The following is a 25,765-nucleotide window of genomic DNA, read 5'->3' on the forward strand; positions in this document are numbered from 1 at the left end:
ACTATTAAGACAGAAGCCTACAAGGATCCAATGTGCAATTACTTCACACAGAAGGGTGCAAAACACAGTATAAGGAAAAAGCAAAGAGATGGACATTTTTGTCTAGTCCAAAGTCCTTAACCCAGATGTCTGGAGAAGGAATCCTATACAAAAAGCAAAGGATTCTAAATGACCAATAACTGGCATATTATTTTATAACAGAAATCAGCTGATACAAGTTGAATTCCTTTCCGAACTTGCCCCCGCCCCTGGTTTTTTCTACTGCACTTAAATATACATTTATTTTACTTTTTTTGTTATTGGACTGTAGGAGGAAAATTAATATGATTGTAGTAACTGGGGGAAATCATATTCTCAAAGACCAGACAAAAAAGCAACATTACCTAGAAATAAGTAAAAATGACACAAATATGCATGCTATGGAAGAGGTGAACAAGACCACAGTATTTAGGAAATCAGAAATCCACGCAACAAAAATACTTATAGCTGATGCTTTGATCACCACATTTTTTTTCCTAATGTTTTTCTGACAGAAGGTATTTAAAAAACAGAAACTCGTTATGTTAATGTGTGTCATGCAAGTACAGTGCTGAAATAGTTCTAAAGTCAGACCATTACCTTGTTCCTGGTTTTAGGTGCAAAAATTGGCAGCAAGCTGAATTTCAGTAGATTCGAGTAAACTTACGTTCAGTCACATTTCAAGAGATACAAACTGAATTGCCAAGTTAGTTTTAAGAGAACAGGAAGCAAAACCAAGTGTGACTTTCATCTATTCACACTGAAGATGAATATCAGCATCAAAACATGGTGTAGTTGTGACAGTTATAAAAAGCAAACAGTTTTAGGAGTTCAATAACTCTCTCTAGTGCAGGACTTGCTTATATCAGTAACGTTTTTAGTGTGCAGAAGACAGCAATAAGAGTAAACTTACCTACAGTAGCTCTAATTAAGGGAGAGGAATCACCAATGTTGTTCAGACATTCACTTTTAATGAATTCAGTTACCCCATTTGGAAAGCTGTGAAAATGTGCTTTTACATTATTCTTCAAGATGAGACCACTCAAGGAACGTGTTGGTTCATCTGCAACAGAAAATAATTACATTCAAAATTCGATCAGCTCATAGGATAAAGCAGATTTCCAGAACAATGCAACAAGATCAAAGCTTATAGTGAGAGATATTAATCTTTCCTTATCTCTCCTCCCAAATACACCCATCAATTCACATAGCAATTTTTTTTTCTAGTTTCAGAGTTCACTGTTTCTATTTATTCAAAATTAGATTATCAGTAAGTATTGCAAAGTCTACATTTTAATAAAGTTTTGCATAGATATAAGCAAGGAATAGATCTGAACTCATGGAATATAGGAGACTCACGAAAGAGAATAGTCGGCCAAAGACATTCAGACATTGTTATTATACGGACAGGCTTGCTGTAGAGTTATTAATGCATAAAATAGATGTTAACCCATCTTTCAGTATTGCAAGGACTAGAAATGAGATAGGAACTAGGCAATAAGTCCATTGCCCCCTACTACCACAAAAAATACAGTGTTCAATTTTTCTACAAAATATTGCACTTCCTTTCAGATATTAGCTATTCTATTAATCTATTAAATTAATAATGAGGGAGAAGAAAAAAGACTTTAAAAATGTTAACAGGTAAGTGTTATATAGTGTGAACCATAAGAAAAAAGCTACCAGAATTCACCTAAACAGAGTAATGGTTATAATTTAGGCAATAGTTTAAGTTCTCTTCACTGAGCTATTTTTGCCTACAAATTCCTCTAAATTACTGGGATCAGGGAAGGAGCGGAAGAAGAAAAGTGTAGATTTTTCAGTTATAGCGGAGCCAACTCATGTTTAGTTCTCCAGCCAAGGGCACAAGTAACATAGCATTACTTATGAAACATGCTGAAAGTGAGATCTGGATGTTCTACATAGATAAGATTAGTCTATACAGTAGGAAAATTCAAATTTACAATTTACAGCAATCCTTATCAGCACATGGAGCTAATTATAATAAGCATTTTAAGCTACTTGTTTGAAGGTATTTAACAGATGCATGGGTGTGGCACTTAGGAGCATAGTTTAGTGGTGGACATGGCAGGGCTGAGCAAAAGTTAAAACGTTGTTATGGGCATTGTCTAAATGCCGATGTCCTGGTTTGGGCCAGGATAAAGGTAATTTTCTGTCTTGTACTTTTGCTTTCAGCTAAGTCTCTTGTAAGTAGATGCACTTGATGAAATTAACAGCAAGTTTCTCAGACAGTGTCTGCTTCTGGGACTGATAATGCTCGATGTTTATAGTTACTGCTAGAGACTGATATGCAGAACCAAGGACACTGCTCAGTTCTGAGGAACATTTTGCCCTCCAGAAGGAAGAAAGAGGTCCCACCTGCAGCCCTCCTTTGGGGAGGAATGGACAAGATAGATGGCCAAAATTGACCAGAGTATTCCATCCCATACACATCATACTATAAATTTGAGGGATCATGAGGGTCAAACCCCTTCCTGCTTCTCCTTCTTCACCTGTCCCTGTTTGCTTCGGCATCCTGGGAGAATTCCGTCTGCTCATCTGCCTGTGGTCCTGATCTGTGCCAGCCTAAATCTGTGTGTTCCTGCCTCCAGCTCCCGACTGCTGCCGACTCCAGGAGTCCAGCCTGGACTTTCCCAGGGCTGCCCTGCAGCCTTGGTGGTGACGTGAGAGTTATTAGGGGAAAGGGGGGAGGAACGTGGGATCAATGTTCCTGTATATTTGTATATATTTATTAATTTTTTTTCCTTTTTTATCATGATTGTTTCATTAAAGCTGTGTAGTTTAGTTTCCAACCCATAAGTCTCTCTCCTTTATTCTCTCTCCTTTCTTTATCAGGGAGGAGAGGTGGATTAATAGAGAGCATCTGTCATTCAGTTTAATTGCCGGGCCAGTGTTAAACTGTGACAGCCTCTTAAACACTGACAGGTTTTGGGTATCGACCACCTCTCTAGGAAGCTGTTTCCAGTGTTTGACCACCCTCTCAGTAAAGAAATGCTTCCTAATGTCCAGTCTAAACCTTGTCCCTGGATCCCAGGGAGGAGAGATAAGCACCTCCCTCTCTGCTTCCCCTCCTTCAGGAAGCTGTAGAGAGCAATGAGGTCGCCCCTCATCCTCCTTTTCTCCAAACTAGACAAACCTAGAGCCCTCAGCCGTTCCTCATAGGTTATGCCTTCCAGCCCCTTCACCAGCTTTGTTGCCCTCCTCTGGACTCATTCAAGGGCCTTCACATCCTTCTTAAATTGTGGGTCCCAGAACTGCACACAACACTCAAGGTGAGGCTGCACCAATGCTGAATAGAGCAGAATCATCACCTCTTTTGATCGACTGGTTATGCTGTGTTTCATAGCCCACAGGATGTGGTTGCCCTCTTGGCTGTCACGGCACACTGCTGGCTCTTATTGAGCCTGCTGTGGACCAGCACCCCCAGGTCCCTTTTTGCAAGGCTGCTCTCCAGCCACTCCTCTCCCAACCTATATTTGTGCCCAGCATTACACCATACCAGGTACAGGATCTGGAATTCATTCTTGTTACATTTCATGCCATTAATTATTACCAAGTGCTCTTATATATATAAATATATATGCATTATATACATATTATATATATATTTCTATTTTATATATATTATACACGTTATTTTCAAATCCTTTTTAGTACCTGTTTCCCTCAAGCAAGAATCTAATCTGCTTGTGTAAAAAGGAATTAGGTAGGAATCAATGTTAAACTTAATACCAGGCAGAAGCAGGAAAGCTGCTCATCGAAATACATGATGGCCTAATTCATCCCACTCAATCAGCACAATATACCAGAAATAAATTTGAAATACTGCACCTACATATGCTAAGAAGACAAATGTTCATTGAAGACAGGAGTCTTGCACAAATTCTGAGGCTAATCTTTGATTTCTCTATTATCCAAGCTTCATATGTCACACACTACCCAAAATCCACTGGTATCACAACACTGTGCAATATTGAAAGATTATTTTAAAAAACAAAACAAAACCAGCAAACAAAGTAATCTTTATCTTTATTTCTCTCTCCATAAACCTTTCCTTGTTCCACCCAAGTATCCACAAAGAGCCCACAAGTAAACTTTGAATCTTTGTTTTCATTGCTAATACTCTCTTCCCTTTCTCTCTCAGAAAGTCCCATTAGATCAGGCTGAAATTATGCATTTCTGGCATTTTTCATACAAGGAAACAAAAGGAATGACTAAAATATATAGCATTGCTATCTCATTCAAAACCCAGCAGTTAAAATAGTAGCTCTGAATGCGCAAGGCAGGCTTCAGTTCTTCCTAGGGTGATGAATCCAATTTTTTTCTGGAAAGTATCCTTATCATCACATTACAGTGTAGTTGTTGCTAGATCTTTTAATATCTCCTGTTAAGTTTTCCATTATATTAGAAACAAATATTAGCAGGAACTTGGATTAGAAACTGTTTCCTAATCAGCATCCCGTATAATAATTTACAGTTAATACTTAAAATACAAGTGTAGACAGCACAAATAGTTGGGAGACTTATAATAGAATATCCTTCCCACCCCTCCAGTAGTCTCAGGGCACTGAAAAGAGTGCCAACACTCAGCCAGAAAAGAGATTTGAACTAGTAGGAAGATGTCCCATTCCTCAAATACCATAGCCTCCAAGCTGTACCTTTGGGAAGTACAACTTCTTGCTGCTAGCAGTTTTGAAACTAGTTTAAAATAATTATTCTCTAATCAAATTTTTGTTTGTTTAAGAAAGAATTCTAATCAGCTACCTTCCCTCTTGTCAGAAAGTTTAGGCATTGCTGTCGGTAATGTTGGTATTTTATAATGGGAATCAATCATCCAATCCATTGCAATGATCCAGGCTTCCAAGTTTCCATGCAGACTGCTTATATTGTCTCTCTGTATCTCTATGTATAGAGGGTTTGCACGCACAGAATAAATAACTGATATTCCATAATAGCTCCCTGTGTAAACCCTCTTATTTCACACAGGACACAAAAAACATTTTTAAGAGTTCTTCGATGTCAGAGGATAACAGAAGGCTGAGACAGTACCAACAGGAAATACACCTAATGGAATGTAAGACAAATCCAACATGATCCAATGTACAATGGTAAGCCTTGGGCTCAAATAAAACGTTTTGTGGAATGTACCAAACTAAGAATCTGCTTCATTGGCGTGGTTAAGATTATCTTTAAAAATAACTTTGCTTTATAGAAGAATTTCTTCTATCTGTAAGGAGCAATTTGTTAGCAATGTTCAAAGCAGTAAACATATGGACTTTCAGATAATATAATTTCAGATTTGGGTAGTTAATTGACCCTCATTTCCCCTTCTCATTCATTCCCTACAGCTGGTAGATATACAAATAGAATAAGAAGCTGAAGGAACTAAGAGAAGTTATGTTAACTTTCTCGATAATTGGTTTTGACTTATGTTGATGTCCTGGTTTTGCTGGGACAGAATTCTAAAATTATTTTTCTGTTCAGAGAAACTGAACAGTTTTGAGAGGCTGCAGAGTCCAATTCTATGAGAACAAAAGTGATAAGATGTCTTGTTTTCATTTATACCCAGCTCTGGTATGCAGGTTTCTGTAGTGACCAAGGTCAAGGGTAGTTTTGAACCATGCAGGTCCACTGGGCTAGGAGGGACAAAGCCCAGGGCAGCTGACCTAAGATGGCCAACCAAAGTATTCCATACCATAAACATCACCCTCACTATAAATTGGGAAGTTTGCAAGGATGTTTGGGGGCTTCTACCACGGTTCCGTTCCCGAGAGGGTCCCATCTGTCTTAATGGCCATTCCATGCCTGAGGACTGCTCCTCCGCTTGCTGGACCATTGCATTCTTGCTGGAACTGTCATGCTCACAGTGTTTGGCATTCAGCCTTCACTGCTCAAAGCACACAGATTGCAACTACTATCTAGAGCAGAGTATAACTTTTAATCTTATGTTAGTATTGGGGTTAATTCTACTGTTTTAACTTCAACCCGTGGGTGTCCTTTCCTTTTCCCAATTCTCCCTCCCAGGTGAGGTCGAGTGATAGAGCAACTGTCCAAAACGTGACAGTTGAGTATCATACTAGAAATTGTGTCCCATAGTACAACTTCTTGTAATGAAACTGAACTCAAATTTCCTGAAACACTGGACATTTCAATATTAGAGGCAAATAAATCTGTAATATGATTTGCTCTTCATGGAATATCAACTTGATGATAGACATTTTCTGAGAGTACCTACAGTTATGATAACGTATGTGCTCAGGACATCTGCTAGACTATTGCTTGTGAAAAACAGAGAGCTGTTCTGGCCCATCATCGTTGTGGCATCACTGTCCACAATTTCATGGTTTCTCTTCTCAAAGGTGAAGACCGGTATTTATTTTTGCAGATAATGTCCATAAAAGCCTGCCCTGTGAAATCCCACTGAGCAGATGGATAACACATGATAACCTGACAGCTTCTAATTCCACTCTTCAGACAGACGTATGTTCTTTCTTTATTTAATGAATAGCTCTGCTCCTCATGTATCCAACAAGCATAGAGGGAAGAAGCATCACAGAATCATTATAGAATAATCATAGAACAGTTTGGGTTGGAAAGGACCTCCAAAGGTCATCTAGTTCAACCCTCCTGTCTTGGGTAGGGACATCTTCAACTAGACCAGGTTGCTCAGAGCCACATCCAACCTGAACTTGAATGTTTCCAGGGATGGGGCAACTGTATCACCAGTTCCCTCAAGACTCTGGAATGCATCTCCTCAGGTCACATAGACTTATGTATGTTCAGGTTCCTCAGGTGGTCTCAAATGTGATCTTCTCTCACAGTGGGAGGGAATTTTCTCCCCCAGTCCCCACCTTGATGTTCATCCAGTTGAGAGGTACGGGAAGAGAGATTGCCAGAGAAGACTGAGGCAATAATTTTTGAGAACCTCAGCCTTCTCCTTGTCCATCATTACCAGTTTGACATTATTGCTCATCGGAGGAAGGACACTTTCTTTAACCTTCCTTTTCTGGCTGACATACCTATAGAAGCCCTTATTATTATTCTTTGTATCCTTTGCGAAGTTTAGCTCCATTTGTGCCTTGGCCTTCCTGACCCCATCCCTCCACAAACAGACAGCGTCCCTATACTCTTCCCAGGATACCTGTCCCTGCTTCCACTGCCTGTGCATTTCCTTCTTGCCCTTTAGTTTCACCAGTAGCTCTCAACTCATCCATGCCAGTCTCTTGCCTTCCTTGCCTGATTTCTTACATCTGGTGATCGAGAGCTCTTGTGCTCTGTGGAAAGCCTCCCTAAAGATCAGCCAGCTCTGTTCTACTGAGGGTAGATTCCCAGGGGGTCCTATTGACTAACTCCTTGAACAGCTGAAAGTTTGTTTTCTTAAAATTCAGTCCTGATTTTACACTTGGCTTGTCCCATATCCCTCAGGGCTGCCAACTCCACCAGTGCATGGTCAATGAACTCCTCCAGGCTGCCTCCAATCCTGACATAGAGCAATACAGTTTCCATACGTACACTAAGGTGAGAAACCACCACACTATTGCAGATAAAATGGATGATGGGCCACAGCATGCACAAACATTTGGTGTTCTGTAGGATAATTAATTAAGACTTAATGCAAATTAGGTTTATAAACATCAGCACATAGCACAGGCTTACATACAAGTCAGAACTGAAAACCAAGTCTATTGCAGTTGTTGGGTTCAATTACATAGATGATATTGTCAGATGCAGAGACAGAAACCTGTTAAACTTTCACCAATTTGGAAACTATCAGGAATGCTTTTAATTCTATTTTGATAGGATAAAACACTATTCTTATAATTCATTTAAAAGTTCAGATGACTGAACAAGTGGTAGGCATAATGCAAACATGCAAAGATCACAGAATCACAAAACCATCATGGTTGGAAAAGACCTCCAAGATCACTGCATCATAACATCACCCCTTCCCCCCCTGCATAAAATAAATGCCTCCAGGGATGGTGATTCCACCACCTCCCTGGTCAGCCCATTCCAGAGCTTGACTACTCTCTCAGTAAAGATGTTCTTCCTAATATCTGGTCTAAATCTCCCCTGGTGCAGCTTCAGGCCACTTCCTCCCATCCTATCATTATTCACTTGAGAGGAGAAGCCAGCACCCGCCTCCCTACAACCTCCTTTCAGGTGGTTGTAGAGAGCAAGAAAGTCTCCTCTCCTTAGCCTCCTCTTCTCCAAACTAAATATTCCCAATTCCCTCAGCCTCTCCTCATAGGACTTGTCCTCCAGACCCTTCACCAGCTTGGTTGCCCTTCTCTGAACTCGCTCCAGCAACTCCCATGTCTTTCTTGTGGTGAGGGGCCCAGAACTGAACACAGTACACGAGATGCAGCCTCACCAGTGCAGAGTACAAAGGCACGATCACTTCCCTTCTCCTGCTGGCCACACTGAGATATCTTGATTTAAAATGCCTTTGATCAACTAATCTTCTGGACAAGGATACATTTGAATGCATTATCTCTTCAAATGTGTTGTTATTACATTTCTGCATATGGATAACAAATGGAAAGTTCTTGTGCTTTGTCTTCTAGTGCTTTGCCCCACTGTAATCATACATGCTAGCTATTAAAATGTTAGCATGTATTCTTAATGCTGACGGTCATAAAACGCTCTGAAAATGAGTGGAGGGCTGTTTGAGAAAATCACCTCCTGGATTTTTGACAGAAGATACCTGATCTAGCAGCTGAAGTCCAAAACAGCAAAATCTTCCCTTCACTCCCCCCCAGGACACAAGCTTCTTTCTCCAAATTCTAGAGTATTTTACTTAGATCTCCTACAGGAAGCATATGAACCTCTATAAATCCCTAACACAAGAGGGATTTTGGAAGACATGGAAAACAAAGGATAACTATGGATTGGGAGGTAAAAGTGGAATGCACTGCCTTGGCTAACAAGCCCCGCTCATTGTAACAGGCCAAATCTATTCCACAGGGGTATATGGGTATTTAAAGGCAGGAGTCATTCTTGAGTCACTGTAGTTCAGTGTATCCTTTTTGCCAGCTTAAAAGTTTTTCAAGCATAAAAAGACTTGTGTCAGGTGCACATGAACTGTATTTAACTCCCTATTTGCTCCCTAGGGGTCAATACTGGTGCCAGTTCTGTTTAATATCCTTATCAATGATCTCGACGAGGGGATCAAGTACACCCTCAGGAAGTTTGCAGATGACACCAACTTGGGCAGGAGTGTTGATCTCCTTGAGGGTAGGAAGGCTCTATGGAGGGATCTGGACAGGCTGGATCAGTGGGCCAAGGCCAATTGTATGAGGTTCAACCAGACCAAGTGCCGGGTCCTGCACTTCGGTCACGACAACCCCATGAAATGCTACAGACTTGGGGAGGAGTGGCTGGAAAGCTGCCAGGCAGAGAAGGACCTGGGGGTGTTGGTTGACACTCTGCTGAATCTGAGCCAGCAGTGTGACTCAGTGTCCAATAAGGCCAACAGCATCCTGGCTTGCATCAGAAATAGTGTGGCCAGCGGGACTAGGGAACTGATTGTCCCCTGGTACTCAGCACTGGTGAGGCTGCACCTTGAATACTGTGGTCAGTTTTGGGCCCCTCACTACAAGACATTGAGGTGCTGGAGCATGTCCAAAGAAGGGCAAGGAAGCTGGTGAAGGGTCTAGAGAAAAAGTTTTATGAGGAGCAGCTGAGGGAACTGGGGTTGTTTAGTTTGGAGAAGAGGAGGCTGAGTGGAGACCTTATAGCTCTCTACAACTACCTGAAAGGAGGTTGTAGTGAGGTGGATATTGGTCTCTTCTTCCAAGTAACAAGTGATAGGACAAGAGGAAACAGCCTCAAGTTGTACAAGGGCAGGTTTACTTTGCATATTAGGAAGAATTTCTTCATCAAAAGAGTTGTCAGGGACTGGAACAGGCTGCCCAAGGAAGTGACTGAGTCACTGCCCCTGAAGGTATTTAAAAGATGTGTAGATATGGCACTTGGGGACATGGTTTGGTGGTGGACTTGGCAGTTTTAGGTTGGACTCAAGGATATTAAAGGTCTTTTCCAACCTAAATGAGTCCATGATAATTTCTTTTAGCTGTAGGAGGAAAAGCAGCTGTTGTCTACAAGATTTTGGTTGAACTTAAGATTCTGTAACTGATTATTCAGGCTGTCCCAAGACAGAAATAAAACAAAAAATCTTTTGAACCTCTCCCTCATTAATAAATTAGAACTGAGGCTTTTGAAAACACTTCTGAAAAATAGCAGAAATAATTTTAAAATTAAATTATGACTGAAAAAAAGACACATCCATGGATGAGAATGATAGAAGACTGAGATGTGGCCCATGAAATTACTTTTGTTCAGTTATGTGTCTGTTAACTATAAGGGATTATTAAAAAAAAAATTGTTTATTTAAAATTAAGTTATTCAGAATTATTAAAAAACCTCAATGATCTGTTTTTAAGCTAACTTTGAAAGATTTGCACTATGAACCAAAATGCCTAATCAGTTCTCTAACTTTAAGTAATACTTCAATAAACCAATCAATTTTAATGCAAAATATGTATAAATCACATATCCACCATAAGACAGTTTAAACAAAATATTTGAAATGTTTGGGGTTTTTTGTTTGGTTGTTTTTTTTCTAAAACATCACCTTAACAATCATAAATAAATATTATCCAGTAGAAACATCTTTGGTATTTTTCATTTTAAAAATGTAAAAAATAAGAATATAATAAAATACTGAACAGAAAAAAACAAAAATGCAGAGGTCCTTTCACCAGTAGAAAGAAGTAATAAATACAAGACAAATGGTGTGCTTATTATATGCAAGTATGTTCTGATGCATAAATAAGAATGATTTACTAAGAAAAGGCTACAAATATAAAGCAAGATTAACCCCAAATATACAAAATTAAGCTTTTTTTAGCTTTCTGATTTAAATTACTAAAATTACTTATTTTACACTGTTTAAATCAGACTACTCTCTTCTAACAGTATACACTGAGGTAAAGGAATGAATACAAAGACGGTCTCCAGAAACAGAGGAGTCTCTTCAGGTCAAAATTCATCCAGCATTATTAGGAATTCAGTATAGAGGTCAAGGCAAAAACAGTACTGGGGACACAAAGACGTGATTAGTCAGGATTTAATTTTATTTTTACTTCTTGACAAAATATCATGCGTTCAAGATGTAGAGAATCCATAATTCTACACTCACCTACCCCCCCCTCCTTGGGTTTATTCTGGAATGGAATATTCAAGATGTATTAAAACAGTCACACACAGAACATGCATTAAGACACACAACTGTAAGCAGTACTACCACCATTGTCTGTCAGATCTGTCATGAATTGCAACACTGGTGTTTTGGTGATACATGCAATACTGTAGGCTAAAGCAATATCAGTGGTCAGGCTAGTGTATTAGGTTTCTGTGGCAAGGTTTTGGTAGCAGGGGGGGCTGCAGGGGGGGCTTCTGTGAGAAGCGGCTAGAAGCTTCCCTTATATCAAACAGAGCCAGTGCCAGCTGGCTCCAAGATGAACCCACCACTAGCCAAAGCTGAGCTGATCAGTGACAGTGGTAGCACCTCTGTGATGATATCGAATTGGCTGGATGGTTGCACTCAAAGAGTTGCAGTCAATGGCTCAATGTCCAAGTGGATAACAGTGACGAGTGGCATTCCTCACGGGTCAATATTGAGACTGCTGCAGTTTAACATCTTTGTCAGTGGCACGGACCATGGGATTGAGTGCATCCTCAGCAAATTTTCCAATCACACCAAGCTGTGTGGTGCAGTCGACACGCTGGAGGGAAGGGATATCATCCAGAGGGACCTTGACACGCTTGAGATGTGGGCCCTGTGCAAACTTCATGAAGTTCAACAAGCCCAAGTGCAAGGTCCTGCACCTGGGTCAGAGCAATCTGAAGCACAAATACAGGCTGGGCAGAGAATGGATTGAGAGCAGCCCTGTGGAAAAGGACTTGGGGACTTCCAACCTGTCCAGGTCTTCCTGGTGAGTGGCTTTCCCTTCCAAAATGTCTACTTCCCCCCTCAACTCGGCGTCATCTGCAAACTTCTTCAGGGTGCACTTGATTCCAACATCCAGATCACTTATGAAGATATTAAACGGCATTAGGCCCGATATCAATCCCTGGGGCACCCCGCTTGTGACCGGTTGCCAGTTTGAAAAAGAACTATTTACCATCACCCTCTGAGCGCAGCCTGTCAGCCAGCTTCCCACCCACCATACAGACCACTTGTCTAAACCGTAACGTATCCGTTTCTGTAGGAGGAGGCTGTGGAGAACCATATTGAAAGCCTTGTAGAAGTCCAGGTAGACAATGTCCACCGCTTGCCCTGCATCAACCAAGAAGGTTACTTTGTTGTAGAAGGTGATCAGGTTTGTCAAGCACAATTTGCACCTGGTGGATCCGTGTTGGCTTTTCCCAATCACGTGCTTCATTTGACTTGTGACAGTCCCCAGGAGGATTCGTTCCATAACTTTCCCAGGGACTGAAGTAAGGCTGATGGGCCTGTAATTACCTGGGTCCTCCTTTGAACCCTTCTTGTAGATGGGGGTTAGCCTTCTTCCAGTCTTCTGGGATGTCCACTGATCTCCACGACTTCTGGAAAATTACAGAGAGCAGTCTCTCAACGACATCAGCCAGCTCTCTTAACACCCTCAGTTGGATGACGGGTCAAGCTCCTGTGATAATTCACAAACCAGCTCTTCCTTCAGTGATGACGGGTCAGTGTTTGCAAACAACCTGGATTTTTGTTCCTACGTCCTGAGGTCCAACAGTGCTGGTAAAGACAGAGGTGAAGAAAGCATTGGGAACCTCTGCCTATCAGCATTGTTGGCGACTAGTTCACCTCTTCTGTTCAACAGTGGGCCAATAGTCTTCTGTTTCTGCTTATTGAAGAACCCTTTCTTGTGGTTTTTGACAATCCTAGCCAACTTCAACTCAAGCTGAGCTTTTGCTTTTCTAGCTGCATCTCTGCACGTCCTGGTGATGACCTTGTAATTCTCAACAGGCAATATTCCACTTTTCTATCTCTGGTACACTTCTCTTTCAGCTTTGAGCAGACCCGGAAGCTCACGGTTAAGCCAAGGGGGTCTTTTGTGCTGCCTGCTTTCTTTGCCTTTAAAGGGGATGAACTGTTTTTGTGTTTCTAGGAGAAACACGAGGAGTTTTCCTTGAAAAACTCATCTAGCACTCACTAGCTCCTTTGTCCTCCATGGAAGCTTCCCACAGAATCCCTCCCAATTGAGCTCTGAGCAAGCTGAAGTTTGCTCTTCTAAAATCTAAAACCTTTGTTTCAGTACTAACCTTCAGCATGCTCAGCAGTATCCCAAACTCCACAATATTGTGATCACTGCAGCCAAGGCTATCACTGAGATACTACAAAACAGGTTTTCTTGGTTTGCGAGTAGCAAGCCCAGCAGTGCCTCATTCCTGGTTGGCACATCTAACATTTGTATGAGGAAGCAGTCCTCTACGCATTCCAGGAACTTGGTGGATGACATGTGAATTGCTGTACTGTTCTTCCAGGAAATGTCTGGGTAGCTGAAGTCACCCATAAGAACCTGGTTTTGAAGACCTGAAGCTTGCTTAAGTGACCCAAGTATTGCTTTGTTAGTCTTTTTGTCTTGGTTTGGGTGTCAGCAGCATATGCTTACTGTAAGATCCCCCTTGGCGATGACCCCTCTGATTTTGACCCAGAGGTATTTGATAGGGCTTCTACAATCACCATAGTTGACTTCTATGCATTCAAGGTTCTCCTTATTATAGAGCATGACTCCCCCCACCTCTTCTTCTCTGCCTATCTTTACAAAACATTCCATTACAACACAAATGGAAAAAGACCTCAAAGGCATCAGACAGAAACTGGAATTCAGTCTTTTGTCCTATGAGCCTGAGTACAGTTGTTTGGACTTCTCTAATCTCAGATCATTATTCTGAGCCTCCACCACTGTGGAAGAGTAAGCAAATAATTACTGATCTGTAACGGAGTTCTCTCTAAAAGAGACAAAGCTGTGCATGTAATCATCAGTGAAAGGAAGTACTCCAGTCATACACATAAACAAAAGGGATGATGCCTTAACCAGCTTAATGAAAAAAGCAAAACTCTTAAGGTAAGTAAGCAAATAGAACTTCCTTGATCTTACCAAGAGAGCTAAAGAATGACTACAGACATTCCTTGTCTTGTAAGCATCAGATGAAGAAGAGGGAAAAAAGAGCGCAAGGTAAAAGTGTAAGTATAGATACCCATAGATAGATACCCATATAGACTCCCTCCACAACTGTTCAAAAAAATGTTTTTGCCTCCTCTAACTACTAGTATTTTAAGATGAGAAAAGTATGAGTTGAATTTATTACTGTTTAAAATAAAAAACAGTATTAGTCAAGTGCTTCGATATTAACTCAGCAGGAATAAAGAAATAGCTTTTGAAATTAAAATAATGGATTTGGTTTATGTGGCAAGGTTGGGGGAGGGGCAGGGCTGGAGGGGTGACTTCTGTGAGAAGATGCCAGAACCTGTCCCTGCATCCAAGAGAGCCAGTAGCAGCCAGCTCAAAGATGGACTCACCGCTGGCCAAAGCTGAGCCAATCATCAACACTGGTGTTGCAGGTTGTCCCTCTGAAGACCATGGAGGTCAATGGTGGAGCAGATATCCACCCTGCAGCCTGTGGAGGACACCACTCCAGAGCAGGTGGATGTGCCCTGAAGGAAACTGAAAGCAGGCTGGAGCAGGCTCCTGGCAGGACCTGTGACCCTGTGGAGAGCAGCCCATGCATGAGCAGGTTTTCTGGCAGGACCTGTGGCACCGTGGGGGATCCACATTGGATCAAGTCCATTACTGAAGGACTGCACCCCATGGAAAGGATCCATGTTGGAACCTGTGGGAAGGACTCACAGAGAAGTTTGTGAAGGACTGTCTCCCATTAATGGGACCCCATGCCGGAGCAGGGGAAGAGCATAAGGAGGAAGGAGGGACAAAGTGCTAGGAACTGAACACTCAACTTAAGTCATGACTTCTCTAGCTCGTCTTCACCACAGGTTGCAGGGGAATCTCTGCTCCAGTGCCTGAAGCACCTCCTTCCTCTCCTTCTTCACTGACCTTGCTTTCTACAGAAAGCACTTCTCTCTCTTCCAGCTGCTTTTGCGCAACAATTTTTATTCATTCTTAAACATGTTATCACAAAGGTTCTTGCCACCGTCACTGATGGACTCGGCTTTAGCCAGCAGTGCGTCTGTCTTGGAGATGGCTTGGCGTTGGCTCTATTGGACGCGGGAGAAGCTTCTGGCATCTTTTCACATCTGCAGCCCAGTGTTAAAAACTCCTTTAGAAAATGCACAGTTTTCATCTAACCAGAACAATAGAACTCACTGGATAATGACTGATAAGGACAACAGAATAATCTTAGTTGTGAAAACTATTTCAATTAATAGATGCACACTGAATAACTAATACAAATGGAGATTACAACAGAAAAATGCTTCAGCTTTTTCCATTCAAGCATATTCAGTTGTATTCTAAATGTGTGTCCTGCATTGAGCCAGGACAGAAGCAATTTTCTTTCTAGTGATTTTACTCTTCAGTTAAGTCTCTTCTAAGTAGCTGCACTTGCTGAAATTAAAGGCATGTTTTTCAGTCAGTGTCTGCTTCTAAGACTGACAATGGTCCATGTTTATAGTTACTGCCACAGAATGGTATGCAGAACCAAGGCCACTGCTTGGTTCTTGAAAAACATCTTATGCTCTGGAAAGAAAAAGGGAGTAAAGGGGTCACACCTGCAACCCTCCTGTGGGGAGGAGCAAACCAGGCAGGTGACCCAAATTGACCAAAGGAAGTATTCCATCCCGTACACATCATACTCGGTATAAATTTGAGGGAACATGAGGGTCACAAGCTCTCTTCATCCATGGCCGGTGTCCTGAGACGATTCCGTCCATTTGTCTGCTTTGATCCCAATCCATGCTAGCCTGATTCTTTGTGTTCCTGCATCCAGCTCCTGTCTTCTGCTGACTCCAGGAATCTAGTCCAGGACTTTCCCAGGGCCTGCCCTGCAGCCTCACTGGTGACTTGAGCATTATGGGGGAGGGAGGAAATGTGATATTTGTGTGTATTTCATAATTTTCAGTTTCATCACTACTGTTCCATTAAAGCTGTGTAGTTTAGTTTCCAACCTGCTAGTCTCTCTCCCTTATTATCTCTCCTTTCCCTATAGGGAATGGGAGAGGGGTTAACAGAAAGACTCTGTCATTCGTTTAATTGCTGTCCCAGGGTTAAACCATGACAGTGCACTTGGATGGGACACGTGACGATGAGTTTCAAGAGAAGCCTTAGATTTTAAATTAAATAACACATTCAAGCTGTTATAGCTTGAAGCCAACAGACCTCAGAGGATAGCTTGTATAGTTCTTCTGCATGGATCTTCATGGCCCTTTCAAGCAACGGGTGTTAAAGAGATCACTGAATAATTCCAGGTAAATAGATGCTCTCAGTGTGTCTGATTTTTTTAAAAAAAAGCAACAACCAAACCACAAACTTAGGAATTAATAAAAAAAGTAATGCATGACAATATAATTCTTACTGTATTCTTAGTTTTTACCCTATTTGCTCATTTCTACCCTTGTTTTTTGATAAAGCAGTCTTACAACTATATCTGAAGGGAGGCTACAGGAAAGCTGGAGAGGGACTTTTTACAAGGACATGTAGTCATAGGATGAGGGGTAATGGTTTTAAGCTGAAAGAGGGTAGGTTTAGATTAGATATTAGGAAGAAATTCTTTACTGTGGGGGTGGTGAGACAGTGGAACAGGTTGCCCAGAGGAGTTGTGGATGCTCCCTCCCTGCAAGTGTTCAGTGGAGCTTTGAGGAACCTGGTCTAGTGGAAGGTATACCTGCCCATGCAGGGGGGTTGGTGCTAGATGACCTTTAAAGTCCCAATGCAAAACATTCTATGAACCTGTAAGACCAGCTTTGAAGCAATATTAAACCAGCATAAAGGAAATGACAAACAAGTCTGAATGCAAGCAATGCACCCAAGGTAAAGCTTGTGCACTGAAGTGGCTATGATACTGTTTCTACAGAGAGAGACTGTTATTGTGTAGATGAATGATCAGGTAAAATACCTTGGGAGTTGCCCTGGTTTCACTGGGACAGAATCATAGGCCAGCCATGGAGGGCAGACCACTAGTAGTCCCAAGTCAGCTGGGAGCATAAGTCAGGGCAGCTGACCCAAGATGACCAACAGGTATATCTGTTATGATTTATTGGGGGCAGAGACTGATTTTATGGTATTAATATGAGGACCTAGAGAGAGGGCATTAGTTGGGACCCTGATGGATCCAGAGAGCAGAATAGACAGAGGCCAGTATATTCTCCCATTTCCTGCCATACCACCTAAGGGCCAGGAGGGAGGGAAGTCTACCTCTTCCTGCCCCCCTCTTCCTTCCTGAGCTCGGATGTCTTGAAGAGAGATTTGTGCTCTTTGTCTTCAGTTGACCACATCCTCTGCAGGATCTGACTGTCAGTTGCTGGGAAGAGCCCTGGCCCCTTCTCCCAAGTCAGCTCTGCCACAAGGGACTTTCAGACACTTACATCAGCAACCATTGAAATCAGGTTTTGTATATGTTTGTGGTCTTGTTTTTTCTTTTTCATTATCATCATCCCTCAGGTTACTATTGCTTCCCTGTTCTATTAAACCTGTTTTAGTTTTACCTTCCAACCTTGAAGTGTCTCTTCCATATTCCCCTCTTATCTTCCCCTTGGAGGGTGGAGGGGAGTAACAGAGAGCAATTCTGTTCTCCGAGTTTTGATTCACCCTGACCACTGAACAGAGACAGAATCAATTTGTGCCCAACGTGGGGCACTTGAATTACAATTTTACTTTTCATTTGAAACCATCCGAAGGTTGGAAATTAAAACCAAATCATTTTCATCATGCCACTTCTGCGTTACATGTTATATCATGCCTTTCTGGACTATTCTTTAAAGTTTCTGGTTGAGATGCTGTCTTATCTCCCATCTATGTTACCTTACTATTTCTCTCAGACACTGGTTTATGCTGGGAGGAGTTAGGTTAAGGATTTACCTGGGCACTTTGGGGGCTCTCTCATGAATCTTGTTTTTATGAAAACTTACTCTGCTCCTTTATCTGGCAAGTTCACTCTACCAGCATTTGGAGACCCTAGAAATGGATGTTATTTGACTGTATTATCACTTTGCATTAATATGTTCCAGGGGTGGTTCATCATCAAAAACTTGTCCAGGAACAAGGAGCGCTGCCGTTTTAAGAGACCCCACGGCCCCTCCCACTGCTGCGAGCCGCAGCTGTCCTGTGTCAGCAGGACTGCGAATCGAATTTCCCTTCTCTTTGGCCTCCTCAGGAGCTTTAGCGACAAGCAGAGCCACGCCCCCTCAATTCAAACCAGCCCTTGTCACTCCGGTAACGACCCACATAAAGCGTGTAAGGAAGTCAGAAGTCCACTACAAAATGGTGACTCGGAGACAGATAGGGGAAAACTCCACTCAAAGGGACAGTCAGCCTGAGGCAGGAACAACGCAGGATAGTGACTCAGATCCGAGATAATTGTTCAAACCGTGTCTCTGAAAGAGCTACAAAGTTTAAGAGAATTATGCTTTTAATGAGAGTGAGCCATTGACTTCATATCTACTATGTTGGAGGGACAATGGATCTGATACAATACACCTGGAGGGCAGAGAGGCTTGGCAATAGGGATTGTTAGCAAGAGACAGGCATGGAGGCATTGACAAAATCATTGGGAGAAAGACTGGCACTCAGTCCCTGGAGATGTCTTTTAACAGCTTTAAAAAGGAGGATATTGAATGTCACCCTATTAAATGAAACACCATGGAGAAAGATATCAATTATCAGAGAGCAGGTGTCAAGGTATAATGCTGGGCTAGCGATTAAGCAAATGGCAGATGCTCTCTATTAACCCCTCTCCCTTCCCAGAAAGGGAAAGGAGAGAGAATAAGGAAGGGAGAGACTTATGGGTTGGAAACTAAACTACATAGCTTTAATGAAAAAACCAAAACAAAAAACCCCCACAAAAACAAAAAAGCTGCAGGGCAGGCCCTGGAAAAATCCCAGACTGGACTCCTGGAGTCAGCAGCACACGAGAGCTAGAGGCAGGGACACACAGATCAGGATTGAAGGCAGAAGAAGAGAGTCCTCACAGGACACCAGCCATGGACAAAGATTTATACCAAGTATAATGTGTATGGGATGGAATACTTTATTTGGTCAATTTGGGTCACCTGTCTGGTCCACTCCTCCCCACAGGAGGGTCACAGGTGTGACCCCCTTTTCTTCCCTTTTGTTTTTGGAAGGCAAAAAGTTTAGCAGAACCAGTGACCTTGGTTTCTATAGGAATAAATATAAGCAAGAGCCTTTCAGAATACCATTCTCCAGCAGTAACATCAAGCATTATCAGTCCTAGAAGCAGACACTGAGAAACATGCTGTTAATTTCAGCAAGTGCAGCTACTTAGAAGAGACTTAAAATTACTAAAATGAAAATTGGTTCTGTCCTGGCTCAAACCAGGACAGCTGGCAATCTGGGAGGTAATCTATGGTGATGGACAAGCACCTGCAGATTGTGATGAACTGCCATGCAGGAGGCCTTTGTTAAAAAAGTTCACACAAAGTGCCCCTCCTATGTATTCCCACACTTTAGGAGGAAGGATCTTTGGGGGAGAGGATGCAACACCGCTGACTGTCAATGAATTTGCTAACCAACATGAAGACAGCATCTCTAATCCCCTACAGGCTTGCATCTCGGCCATGGAAAAGATAGCTGAGGAGCACAGAACCTCCTATGGGAGGCTATGTGATAGAAGAAGAAGAACACCTATTCTTTTTCCTGAATGGATCCATGTTTCAGCCATCAGGAATGCCATGTTTCACCCTCCCCTAGGAGACCAGTTCAAGGTAGGCAGAACTCAACACAAGGTTCTCTGTGGTTTACCCTGCACAACTATGGCAAAACCACGTAGATAGAACAGCAAACTCACTGCTGCTGCTGTATGTGCAAAAATATAGGAGCTGCAGGGTAACACCACTAGAGAGAACTTTTCCAGGAGAATGGCTGCTCTGGTCACCCAAGAAATAAGAGAGGTAACCATGCAAGTCCTGCATGCCACACAAACCCCTCCGCTGATCATGGGCACTATGCTCAAACTTAGAGGGGCCCTGCTTCTAGTCAGGTGGAGGAGAGGGATAAGTGAGTTTACTGGTGTCCTGGTTTGGGCCAGGATAAAGGTAATTTCTGTCTTGAACTTTTGCTTTCAGCTAAGTCTCCAATGCTACAGGGAGTAAATGGATTGCATTAGTCACACAGTGGGCTCGAACAGGAAACCTCAATTATCCAGGAATATTCAAAGTGATCACAGATTGGCCAGAAGGCACACACTTTGGAATGCCACCAGAAAAAGTGGCAAAACAGGCTGAAGAAGCCCCACCATGTGTCCAACTACCAGAGAATGAGAAAAAATATGCTCTTTTCACTGATGGGTCCTGTCATTTGGTAGGAAGCCATTGGAGGTGGAAAGCTGCTGTATGGAATCCTACACGACTAGTTGCAAAAACAGATGAAGGAGATGGTGAATCAAGTCAATTTGCAGAGGTAAAAGCCATCCAGCTGGCTTTGGACATTGCTGAACAAGAAAAGTGGCCGAGACTTTATCTCTATACTGACTCATGGATGGTAGTAAATGCCTTATGGGGTTGGTTAAAGCAGTGGAAGCAAAACAACTGGCAACGTAGAGATAAACCTATCTGGGCTGCTGAACTGTGGAAAGACACTGCTGCTAGGTTAGAAAAACTTGATGTAATAGTGCGTCATGTAGATGCCCATGTACCTTCATATCGAGCTACTGAGGAACATCGAAACAACCAACGAGCAGATGAGGCTGCTCAAGTGTTCCAAATAGATCTGGACTGGGACCATAAAGGTGAACTGTTTTTAGTTAGACGGGCCCATGACACTTCAGGTCATCAAGGCAGGGATGGAACATATCGATGGGCTCATGACCGAGGGGTGGATTTAACTTTGGACGCTATTGCGCAGGTTATCCACGATTGTGACATATGTGCCGCAAGTAAGCAAGCTCAAAGGTTGAAACTTCTATGGAATGAAGGGAGATGGTCAAAATATAGGTATGGGGAGGCCTGGCAGATCAACTATATCACACTGCCTCAAACCCGCCAGGGTAAGCGCTATGTGCTTACAACGGTGGAAGCAAGTACAGGATGGCTGGAAACATATCCTGTGCCTCATGCCACAGCCCGGAACACCATTCTGGGCCTAGAGAAACAAGTCTTGTGGAGACATGGTACACCAGAAAGAATTGAGTCAGATAATGGAACTCATTTCAAAAATAGTCTTATAAATAACTGGGCCAAAGAACATGGTATTGAGTGGATATACCATATCCCCTATCATGCACCAGCCTCAGGGAAAATTGAAAGGTACAATGGACTGTTAAAAACTGCCTTAAAGGCAATGGATGGTGGAACTTTTAAAAACTGGGACAAGCACTTGGCAAGAGCCACCTGGTTAGTTAACACCAGGGGTTCCATCAGTCGAGCTGGTCCTGCTCAGTCAGACCTTCTGCACAGAGTAGATGGGAACAAAGTGTCTGTGGAAAAGAACCTGCTAGGGAAAACAGTTTGGGTTTTTCCTGCCTCAGGCAAAGGCAAACCCATTCGTGGGGTTGTTTTCGCTCAAGGGCCTGGACACACTTGGTGGGTGATGATGGAAGGTGGAGAAGTAAAATGTGTACCACAAGGGGATCTAACCCTGGGTGAGAATACCCAATTTTTGTTTGTCTAGCTTAATCAGTAGAGCATGGAATTTTGGGGGGTCATGAATTTGTATTCCACATAAACTACTGCTATTGGAATTACTACATAAACTAAGAGTGTTCTGTGACTGTTTTTCAGGATGATGTCGTGGTGATGAAACCAGAACTAGGTTCATTGACTGGCATCCAGTAACTTCCTCAAAGTTAACATCTGCAACCTGCAACTTGCGGACCAGGAACATGAACTGTGACAATTGCTCCTTGTTTTAAGAGTCTGCTACAATAGATGAACATCTGCAATCATAGACTGAATTAGTAAGTGGGTTTCAGTGTAGAGAAATAGTAATAATTTGTGTATAGGTGTATTTAGAGATAAGAGCAATGACTGGAGCATGATGCAAATGGTATGGAATAAGGGGTGGAATGTCCTGGTTTGGGCCAGGATAAAGGTAATTTTCTGTCTTGTACTTTTGCTTTCGGCTAAGCCTCTTGTAAGTAGATGCACTTGATGAAATTAACAGCAAGTTTCTCAGACAGTGTCTGCTTCTGGGACTGATAACACTTGATGTTTATAGTTACTGCTGGAGACTGGTATGCAGAACCAAGGACACTGCTCAGCTCTGAGGAACATTTTGCCCTCCAGAAGGAGAAAAGGAGTAAAAAGGTCACACCTGCAAACCCTCCCTTAGGGAGGAACAGACAAGATAAATGACCAAAATTGACCAGAGTATTCCATCCCATACACATCATACTCGGTATAAATTTGAGGGATCACGAGGGTCAAACCCCTTCCTGCTTCTCCTTCTTCACCTGTCCCTGTTTGCTTCAGCATCCTGGGAGAATTCCGTCTGCTCATCTGCCTGTGGTCCTGATCTGTGCCAGCCTAAATCTGTGTGTTCCTGCCTCCAGCTCCCGACTGCTGCCGACTCCAGGAGTCCAGCCTGGACTTTCCCAGAGCTGCTCTGCAGCCTTGGTGGTGACGTGAGAGTTATTGGGGGAAAGGGAGGAGGAACGTGGGATCAATGTTCCTGTATATTTGTATATATTTATTAATTTTTTTTCCTTTTTTATCATGATTGTTTCATTAAAGCTGTGTAGTTTAGTTTCCAACCCATAAGTCTCTCTCCCTTATTCTCTCTCCTTTCTTTATCAGGGAGGGGAGGGGGATTAATAGAGAGCATCTTTTATTCGGTTTAATTGCTGGGCCAGTGTTAAACCGTGACAACTGGACAGCGTGGATTCCAGGGCCTGCCACAGTAGAACCACAAAGCTTCCACAGAGCCCTGGTGTACATTGGTGCACCTTAATATCAAATCATAGAGGGGCAGACTCCATTACTGTCTCTGGAGTCACAGGAGGGCCTCAAGAACTGATAGTACTGGATGCTGAAATGAACCTAATGGGGAATGACTGGGAGACATACCCAATAGTGACTGGCCCAGATGCTTTCATGCGTCCTTCGTATAGACCTTCTCCAGTAAGGGTACTTGAAGAACCCAAAAGGGTATAAGTGGGCCTTTGGTGTAGCAGCTGTGGAGACTGAGGGCATTAACCAGCTGTCTACCTTGCCTGGCCTTTCAGATGACCCTTCTGTGGTGGGCCTGATGAGGGTAGAGTAACAGCAAGTACCTACCAACTACTTCTATTACAGCAGATTGTCAGCAATACAGTACCAACAGAGACTCCCTGCTCCCCATACATAACCTGATTCACCAACTAGAGAGCCAAGGAGTTATCAGCTAGACTCGCTCACCCTTCAACAGTCCTATATGTCCAGTGCAGGAGCCTGGACTATCGTGGCCATCAATGGTCTAGGGGAAAGTGTCTCTGCCCATGCAGGCCTTTTAAGGTCCCTTCCAACCCAAACCATTCTGATTTCATGGCCTTCAGGGATAGGGAAAGTGATAATGGAGACCCCATACTCCACTCATTCTGGATGCTCAGACTAAAGAGTTTCAAGTAAGTGTTCCTGAAGGATAAAAACTACATAACACAATCCACTGGTTAATTTAAAGTTTTTTTTTCAAGACTCTTCTCACATGTTATATGTAATGCCATAGAACTACTTAGGAGAAGCATTTTCCTTAAATCTGCATTACGGTATCTCTATAAGAAGCATGGAAGGGCATAATTAGCCATCATAAGGGGGGGGGGGAAAGGGGAATTCTTAGTTGCCTGATCTGACAAAATTCATTATCATCTCATAATTTGGCTTCCCTTAAAATATTTGTGCACCTCAATTACTTTATGCATTAATAACTAAAACTCATTCAGGCTTAATTTCTTTTTGCAACTCTTAACATATCCAAATGTAAGGAGAAAAAAAAAGTTTCACTGTTTAAGTAGGACACTATATATGTTATGCAGCATTTTAAACAGTAAGAGCACATTAATCTAACATGACTTCTGAATTGTAATTTGATCAGTCTCACTCCTTGACAGTTATTTTAGGCTATTTAATAATGGCATCATGTGTGATGATGGTAGTAGTAGGGGGGGGTGTATTTGTTTTAGGTAAACAGTTAAAGATGCTGAACCACTTTCCAGGATTAATTCTTCTTATCAAAAATGCCTTCCTGAAACTGGAAGCTAGTTAATCAACACCTGACCTCACACAATAGCCTTTTTCTTGCTCAGCTTCAAAGATCTTTCAACACCAGCACACCAAGAGAGTTCATAATAGAATGAACTCATGGAAACTGCTGTCCAGATAAAATTTAAATTCCAACACATCAGGAAACATTCACATGAAACCCACAAGATCACTTTGGATCCCAGTAATAATTGTTTGTAACAAGCCATTTTAAATTCTGATTGTAGAGCTAGATGAACTGAAAGTGTCATTATTACCAGAAAATAAAATTACCATCTGTGGTGACTTCTATTGAAAAAAAATTTGGAGGAGGATGGGGACAGGGTCTTCCTGCATAGTAACATTTTATGTCGAAGTAAGGTACTCTGAATGACTAAGTCATCATATGAATAAGATTGAGTGTTGCAGAGACACTGCTCCATCTTCAACTGGTTTTAAAAATACACTCTACTCTGCAGGTATTTTTAAATATATATTTTTGCAGTTTCATTTTCCCTTTCTAAATATGGTACTCGCAGAGGTTTATCCAGCTTCCTATATCTGCTCAGCCTTGCAAAGTGGCAGGGCAGGGATTGGAAAATGGGGGAGCTTCCAGCAGCTTCTCACAGGAACTACCCTCTGTGGCCCGCCCCCACTTCCAGAACACCACTGCACTAATGCAGGATAAACACTTAAAGGGTGGGTGTCAGGAGGATGGGACCAGTCTTTTTTCAGTGGTGCTCAGTGACAGGATGAGAGGTAATGGGCACAAACTTGACTATAGGAAGTTCCATCTAAACATGAAGAGGAACTTCTTTGTGGGTGGCAGAGCAATGGAACAGACTGCCCAGAGAAGTGTGTCAGAGACTCTCTTTCTCTGGAGACATTCAAAAGCTGCCTGAATAACAGACATCCTGTGCAACCTGCTCTAGGTGAACCCGCTCTGACGAGTGGATTGGACTACATCATCTCCAGAGGTCCCTTCCAACCCCTAGCATTCTTTGATTCTGTAACTGATACTGCAGCACAGCTCCTCCTGGCACCCCAACTGCCAGTCCTGGGCTGGATGTTTAAAGGGAAGGTTGCATGTACACGCCACAACACCAATGCTATGTGGAGTAAGTGAACTGCCCTGATAATGCAGAAGCTTCTCCTAAGACTTGCTCTCTACATCCTTCACCAGTTTTGTTGTCCTTCTTTGAACACACTCCAGCACCTCAATATGTTTCTTGTGGTGAGGGGCCCAAAACTGACCACAGTATTCAAGGTGCAGCCTCACCAGTGCTGAGTACCAGGGGACAATCAGTTCCCTAGTCCCGCTGGCCATAC

General features: G+C 42.5%; 1 protein-coding gene across 1 annotated transcript in view; it reads right to left on the reverse strand.

The window, feature by feature from the left end:
* The window catches only part of LOC103531805 (transportin-1), a 99,063-nt gene that overhangs the window by 60,207 nt on the left and 13,091 nt on the right, over nucleotides 1-25,765 (reverse strand). Inside the window, exon 4 of the mRNA XM_030468391.1 lies at nucleotides 932-1,081. Within this exon, the coding sequence (XP_030324251.1) occupies nucleotides 932-1,081 (150 nt within the window). The remainder of the gene's footprint in view (nucleotides 1-931; nucleotides 1,082-25,765) is intronic.

The sequence above is a fragment of the Calypte anna genome, chromosome W (genome assembly GCF_003957555.1).
Source record: "Calypte anna isolate BGI_N300 chromosome W, bCalAnn1_v1.p, whole genome shotgun sequence".
Taxonomy (NCBI): Eukaryota; Metazoa; Chordata; class Aves; order Apodiformes; family Trochilidae; genus Calypte; species Calypte anna.